The sequence below is a fragment of the Anser anser genome (assembly GCF_964211835.1).
Source record: "Anser anser genome assembly, chromosome: 2".
Classification (NCBI taxonomy): Eukaryota; Metazoa; Chordata; class Aves; order Anseriformes; family Anatidae; genus Anser; species Anser anser.
Window position 1 is genome coordinate 145,765,056 of NC_139721.1, and position 7,313 is coordinate 145,772,368.

Here is a 7,313-nt window from a genome sequence, read left to right on the forward strand (position 1 = left end):
CCTTTTCGAAGGCTGACAGTGGAGTGAAAAAGAAAACAAAACTCCTAGCCACCCATTCCCTAGGTGACATTATGGTGGAATCTCAAAGGGGTTTTCAGCAGTGTCTTTTGCCTCCCCCAGTGCTTCCAGAGCACCAGCACAGGGGAGATGCCGGGGGGCCGCAGCTGTCAGCCCAGAGCCGCCTCGATGGGAGTCGAGGTTGAGTTCCCCCCAGCGCGAGCACCGTGGGCCAGTGCCGGGAAATGGAAGAGGAGTGGAAACCCGAGACAGGTCGGCAAGCATGAAGGTGTGTAACCCAGAGAGAAGATCGCGTACTGATCGATGCCTGGCTCTCCAGTGGTGTTTCGTGTGGTTAGGCTAGAGACACAATCACCAGAGACCCTGTTTGATGCCTTTGCAATGCATCCCTCCTGGAAGAGACGCAAAGCTTTCCACCAGATACCGAAGCCCAGTCCTAAATCTGCTCTTGGTTATACCAGCCTCAACTGAAAGAGCACGGGCTTCAGGGAAGCTATTTCAGATGCACCCAGTGTGACTGAGATCTCAGCCTGGTGCTTTCCTTCTTGCTCCCAGAGAATAAGGATTTTGACCTGGATTGCAGCCTTATTCTCTCTGGGCATCTGAAAAGTTGAAGTGCGGTGCGTGTTTTGTTCTTAGAGGCTCGGGAATTACTGCTGTTGCCAGACATAGGCATTCACCTCTCGTACAGATGCTATAGCATTCCCGGATTAAAAGAGCATTGCGCCCAAATGATGGGAGAAACATCTGGGGTTTCTTTTTGATGGTGTGCTTCTGTAAATGAAGATAGATGTGCTGGTTTGCACAACTCTTTCAAATATTACATTTCATAGAAATAAGGCTGCTCAAATTCAGCTTCAGTGTAAATCCAGTAGTCGTGGGGGTCTAGCAGGGATAAGTGTAGCCCTCCAAGACTCTTTTTAATTTTTATGCTACACCTTACATAAATCATAAAGCTCTGAGGAGTCACGGCCATGACTCCCTTGATGCTTTTATAGAAGCTAACACAGCATATCCTGACCAGGATTTATCAAAGCTGCCATGAGAGAAATACTGTAAAAAACACCACCAGATATTTTCCCTTGTATGTTCATTCTGTGGCATTTTTAAAAGGAGAAGAACTCTTCAATATGTCATTAACGTGAGATTCTCCAGACGTGTATTCTGGATGTATGTTTTAAATCTTATGTGAAAATATGGGAATATTCTAAAAGCCATAGTCCAATGAGCTACTCAGATTGAATTGCGGCACTGAATGGACGGTGTTTATGCAATCATATTTTTAAAAGTCTGAGCAAACCTTTCATGTATATTTTTAAAAAGCAAGAGAAGTTATTTTAACAGCATCTTCCAGTTATAATTGGCATTTTCTGAGACATTAATATTATTTTTGTCAAAGCGATAATGTTTTTGCTAGTGCGATAGTTCCACAATGAGGTACGGAAGCATAAAACGTTCCCATTTTGCCAACGCTACTAGAAGCAAAGTTCATAGCACTGCCTTTTCTGAAGGAGCGCTCAGAATAATAGTTCTAGATTTCCACCTTCTTTTTCTAATACTTCGTGTTATTTTGGTATGTTCACGTCCCTTGCAAAGTGACACATGCTGTGTTAGGCAGAGCACCGAGGACCCATCCTGCAAACGTGCTTCCTTTCATGCACCCAGCAGTAGCTCCCGGCAAGGAAATCAGACTACTCATGATGCACAAATCTTTGCAGCATCCAGACCTGAGATAGCATCACTCAGCAACTGATAGCATTTAACCACGCATTTCAATAGAGTGCCAGATGGCAAAGGAAACAAAGAAGTAGGATTTATAAACATTTGCAGCCTCTTTTATACCTCTTACTGCACCACGACTGCCAGTCATTTCAGGGGGGGCTGTGCCTGCGAGGGAAACAAGTGCTCCCCATGCCCAGCTACGCCGTGTGATGACCATTGCTGCAGGGCTCTGGAGCACGGCCGCTACGTGCGCGCCGAGCGCAGCGTGTGCGGCAGCACTGATACTGCGGAGCAGGTGATGCTTATTATCAGAGCAATATAGCTGTTTCCGTTCTAGCCTGCTTTCAGAAGGGAAACGAGTAGCTCCCTACAACTTCCTGAACAAGCCCTGTTTTGTGCTGAAATCTCCCATTACTGGTTTTTGTTGTTTTTTTTTTTGACCTGAAGATTTTTTTAAATGAAGATAAAATATTTCTGCCGTGCTTATGAATGAGGCTGCAGGATGCAGGCATCTTCTAGCAGGGAAGGAGGGAAGACCCCCGTGTTTAGCTGCCTGTCTTCAGCCCTTCCCCAGCCAGGAAGGCTCAGCCGTGGGAAATCCCGCTGGGGGCACGGGGGGGGAGCCCTGGGGCGAGCAGGGGGAGGATGCGCCCGGGCCACCCGGCCTCACTGCTGCCTCCCAGCTCCTTCCCACGCAGGTGGCACTGGCAGAGGTGTCCCCTGCAGCACCGGGCAGGTGAAAGGACAGTGGGCACCAGACCCTTGCCCGCCTTGGGGGGGCCGCGTTCCCCATCCCTCCCGTCCGCGGGGCCGTCGGGGCGGCACGGGGGGGTTCCCTTACCTGCACCAGGGTCATCTGGGAGCCGAGGGCTAGCAGGATCTTCTCGGTCTTGGTGGGGTAGGGGTTGTCGCGGTGCTTGTAGAGCCACTGCTTGAGCGGCCGCGCCATGTCCTGCAGCGCCTGCCGCTTGTGCCGCACCTTGCCACCGCTCTGCCGAGCCCTGCCGCCGAGAAGGGGCGCTCAGGAGGGGGGTGCCGGGCACCCTGAGCCCCCCCAGCTTCCCCGGTGCCCTGTCCCGGGGGGTGGCCCCAGCCCCGGGGTGCCCCGAGCCGGGAGTGTCTGATCCCTGCCCGTCGGGGGCCGCGGGGAGCGAGGATGCTCCGGGGGGTGCGGGGGGCTCAGCCTCGGGGCGCGATGCCTCCGGTGCTCGGGGGCTGCCCGGTATGTTTTTGGTCTGTTTGCAAAGGGGTTTTCCTTGGGGGGATGTCCCCGGGGGGAAGCAGCCCCCGGGCCGAGCAAAGTGCCGCGACCCCGGCGCCCCACCTCTGCTCAGCCCCGGGGCGAGGAGCGCTCCTCCGGGAAGGAACCTTCCCAAATTCGCAACGGCCCCTATCGGGACAAAAAGGTTGAAAGGGGGAAAAAAAGGAGCTCAGCTACCGATAGGGAAAAAAATAAATAAAAAGGAAAAAGGTGTTTTGGTGGTTTTGTTTGTTTGTTTGTTTGTTTTTTAAACAAAAAAGGTTGAAAATGAGAAGCGAGCAAAGCCGGGGGACCAGGAGGCAAAGCCGGGCGGCGGCAGGGGGCGCCGCGGGGCCGCGCTGAGCCGTGCCGGGCCGTGCCGGGCCGAGCCGGGCGGCCGCGGGCGCTGCCTCGCCCAGGGCTCCCTCGGAAACCCAATTCCGCCGCGATGGGCTGGTAATAACATTTCGATGAAACACAATCTGCGTGCTACCGAGCAGCCGCGCCGCTGAAAGTATGAGCTGATGCAATCGTTAAGGTGGAAACGGGGAGTAAAAATAGCTCCTCGGGATTTTTCTCGCGTTCCGCGTCTCCTCGGACTTTAATTTCCAAAGCTGCCCCGGGTTGCTTGGTGCCGGTGCAACCCTCCGAGCTACGGCCGGCAGCTCGCCGGAGCTACCGCGTCCTGCCATCACCTCCCCTTTCACCTGTTCCACAACAACAACTACCGGGGAAAAAAAAAAAAAAAGGAAAAAAGAGGAAAGAAAAAAAAAAACAGCCGCAGACGGCTCAGCTTCAGGTGCCTTTTGCACAAACTCGTTCCCAGCATCGCCGCGGCGGGCGGCGAGGGGAGCGCAGTGCGCGCACAGCCCCAGCCCGGCTCCGGGCGCTGCGGGCACCGAGGAACAAGTGCGGGGGTCGCGGCCGGCCCCGAAGCGGCTGCCGGGGCTCTCCCGGTCCCGTCCCGTCCCGTCCCGTCCCGTCCCGTCCCGTCCAGCCCCGTCCAGCCCCGCGGGTCTCAGCCCGGGCCGCTTTCGCCAAAGGGGAGCCCCGCGCGTCTGCTTGGGGGGTGTGAATAAATAGGAGAATAAACGCGGTGCCCCCGTTCTGGTTTTGCCCGAGCAAGAGGGAAGGAGGGAGGCCAAGCGCCCTCAGACAGGAGCTCTGTGCGGCGAGATGCCCCCGGTCGGGACGCGTTTGCACCGCCCGGTACCGGCATCAGCGGGATGCGAGTCGCGGGGAGAACGGCTTTGGGGCGCGGGGAGCCCTCCTAGGGACCGCCTCGCGGTCCTAAAGCGGAGCCGAGCGCCGGGCACGGACACACACACACCTCACACCACCCACACACACATACCCCGTCCGCCGGTTGCGCAGGCTGAGGCTCTCCTTGATGGACGGGCTGTCGGGGAGCAGCACCTCGGCGTGGTGCGGGCCCTCCACCACCCCCACGTAGGGCCGGCCGCCCCGCTCCCGCTCCTTGGCGTCCTCCTCGAAGAGCACCTGGCCGCTCAGCTTGCTGAAGACGATGGTGTTCATGGTGGGGGGGGGGCTGGGGGCCGCCGCCGGCTCCGAGGTGCGGGGGCTCGCTGTGCGCTGCGGGCAGGCGGCGGCGGTCACCGGGCAGCCGCGACCGAGCGCCGACAGCAGCCCGCCGGGGGGGCAGCGCCGAGGCACCGGCAGCCGCCTGCCCACCCCCGGGGGGCTGCCCGCAAACCCTGCCCGCCCCCAAGCCCCCCCAAACCCCCCAAACCCCCCGGCCCGCTCCCCCTTGCACCTCGCCGCCAGCCTCCGCCGCGCTCCTCGCTCCGTGTCGCAATAGTTGGGAGCGCGGCTTCTCTGTTGGGTTTGGTGCTTCCCTCTCTCTCCTCTCTCTCTCTCTCCCTCCTTTTTTTTTTTTTTTTTTTTTCCCTTTCCCTTCCCCTCCCCTCCCCCGGAATGATTTTCTCCTTCCCCCCTCCCCAAACGGGGAGGGAAACAAATTGTTTTTAACGACCACCAAATGCGCAGAGCCGGCGCCCGGAGGCGCAGCCGCCGCGCAGAGCCACTCACATCACCGGGACCGCCGCTCCCCTCCCGAAGGGGGAGGTTTTTTGGGGGGGGGACACCGCCGGCCAGGGCACCCCGACAGCCCCGGGAAGGGCACGGGCCCCGCCGTCGGGGGGCGGTGCGTGGCGGGGCGCTGGGAGCCCGGGGGGGCGGCGGAGGACACGGGGGGGTCCCGCTACCAGCAGCAGGGACCCCGTCGGGGCACAGCGGGCGCGGCGGCTGTCGCAGCCCCGCGCAGCTCATTAACGCCGGTATTTAATGAGACCGCACCAGGAAACATCCCCCTCACCTCCTCTTCCCCCCTCCTTTTGTGTCCCCCCCTCCCCCCCCCCTTCACAAGGCTTACAGCCCGAGCCGGGCGGCGCCCCGCTCCCTGTAGCATCCTCGGCGCGCCCCCGCCGGGAGGCGATGCTGGCCCTGCGTGCGCCCCCGGCCCGCTCCCACGGGTGTGCCGCGGCCCCCCCCGCTCCTCCCCACGCCCCCCGCACCCCCCGCACCCCCCGCCGGCCTTAACGTGTCGGTTCCCGTGCGCAGAAACCCGAAAAAGCTGGCCCCGGGCAGTGCTCCCAAGGATGCCATTCAGGCGCTGCCGATGCCGGGCACCGGCTTTCGGGAGGGAGCGTGACGTCACGGTCCCATGACGTCACGGCCATGACGTCATGCAGCCCCGCGTGTCTTGGAAGGGGTCCTCGGACGAAAGGGGCGGCCCGGCACGGGGGTCGCCGGCCCCGACCCCACAGCCTTTCACCGAGAGGGAAGCTGGGAAAAGCGACGTGCTGGGGACGCCCCGTCGAAAAATCACCCGGCTGCCGGGTCCCCGGCCAAGGGAAGGGATGAAAACAGGGTGGCAGGGACCGCAGGAGCGCACGGGACTTTATGGCAAAGCCCCCCCACGCAGTGGGTGCCCTGGTCGGAGCGCTCGGGAACAGCCTGGGGGGACAAACGGGGACACGGGGACACGAATGCCTCCTGGTCTGTGCTGAAGCGCCTAGCTGCTTGCTGCAAACCACACCGCTCTGGTTATTGCTGTGCCCGGCTGAACCGTTTCTGACCTGGGAAGGTTTGTTATAATCACATTACAGCGAGAGAGGACTGAGAAAGTGAGAGGCTTCATCGACACCGAGCTCCCGAGAGCTCTGGCCAGTGAAATGGGAAGGTGATATCAGCCACCTGCAGCCCCACGCCAGTCCTTGCCCCATCATCTTCCCTTTCCTCCCTGCTCCTGCCTACCTGCTGTGGCAGGAGGGATGCCCACTGCCTGTGTGGTGGCTTGGGAGGAACAGGGAGGGAAGAACCTCGGTGGCAAGATGCTCCTTTCCACTTCCCTCTGGACACCTTTGGGTGTAGACGTCTGTCCTGCAGAAAAAAAAACCCACAGCCGCCTCCCCACACACACACTGTGTGAACAGGGTCTGCCCGCAGCATGCCCCATCAGGCTGGGGGCAGCACAGAGGGAGGGACCCCTTTCTCCTAATTCTCCCCAGTGCCAAGGCAGCAAAGGGGTCTCCTATGTGGGAACTGTTCAGTTAAAGAAATTCCCCCCCCCGGTGTGTCCCCTGCTGGAGCTCCCACGCTGAGCAGGGGCGCAGGGCACCTGGCTGTCCTCGAGGAGCGGGCAGCCAGGGCAGCAGGTTGCTGAGGGCCTGGCACGTCCCCGCCCGCACCCAGAATAAATCGCAGCAGCAGCAAGAGCTGAGGGCAGGAATCAGCATTTGGAAAGCGGCTCTGGAAAAAACCAAAAGCCTGCGCGGGGCAGGCGCTGCCAAGCGCGGCGAGGCAGCAGCAGGAGCAGTTGGCACCGCGGCGCCTTACAAGCCTCTAAAGCAGCGAGATCTCCCAAATCATCACATGTAAATCTCACACGCGCCCGCCCCCTCCATATTTTATTACTTAGATCACAGTTGAAAAGCTTAAATGAAAACAGGGTTTCTATTTCCAGAGCTTGTTTAACATCGCGAATGTGATACAAACTGCGGGCTTCATGGTTTTAATTAAGGTTACTTACCCCGCCACGCACGGAAAAGTAAGTCAATGGCTGCTGGCCGCACGCTGCAGCCCACGGCCGGCTCCCCAAGGACTGATGGGCAGCACCAGGGGTCCTCCATACCCCAAAGTGGGGCTGGGTTTGGGGGACAGAGGGGCCTGGGGCACCTTCCAGGATTGGGGTGCGAGGAGCTCCGTGCTGCTCCTGGCAAAGCCAGCCCCTGTGCCCAGCCTGAGGCAGGCGGCAGGCTGGGCTGGCACGCCAGAAAGCGGCAGCGAGGCAACTTTCCAAGGGATATCGTGC

General features: G+C 59.7%; 1 protein-coding gene across 7 annotated transcripts in view; it reads right to left on the reverse strand.

Moving 5' to 3' along the window:
- MKX (mohawk homeobox) overlaps positions 1–7,050 on the reverse strand; it is a 48,773-nt gene extending 41,723 nt beyond the window's left edge. Inside the window, exons 1-3 of one of the 7 annotated variants that reach the window (XM_083823672.1) lie at positions 7,032–7,050; positions 4,335–4,573; positions 2,582–2,741 (exon numbers count right to left, since the gene is read on the reverse strand). In XM_083823672.1, coding sequence (XP_083679798.1) covers positions 2,582–2,741; positions 4,335–4,516 — 342 coding nt within the window. In that variant the 5' untranslated portion in view covers positions 4,517–4,573; positions 7,032–7,050. Of the gene's footprint in view, positions 1–2,581; positions 2,742–4,334; positions 4,574–4,754; positions 4,884–5,029; positions 5,326–5,372; positions 5,470–5,540; positions 6,012–6,256; positions 6,377–7,031 lie in introns of those variants that run through there. The other 6 variants (XM_083823667.1, XM_083823671.1, XM_083823669.1 and 3 more) reach the window with 6 other exon arrangements.
- Between the last annotated feature and the right edge of the window lie 263 nt (positions 7,051–7,313).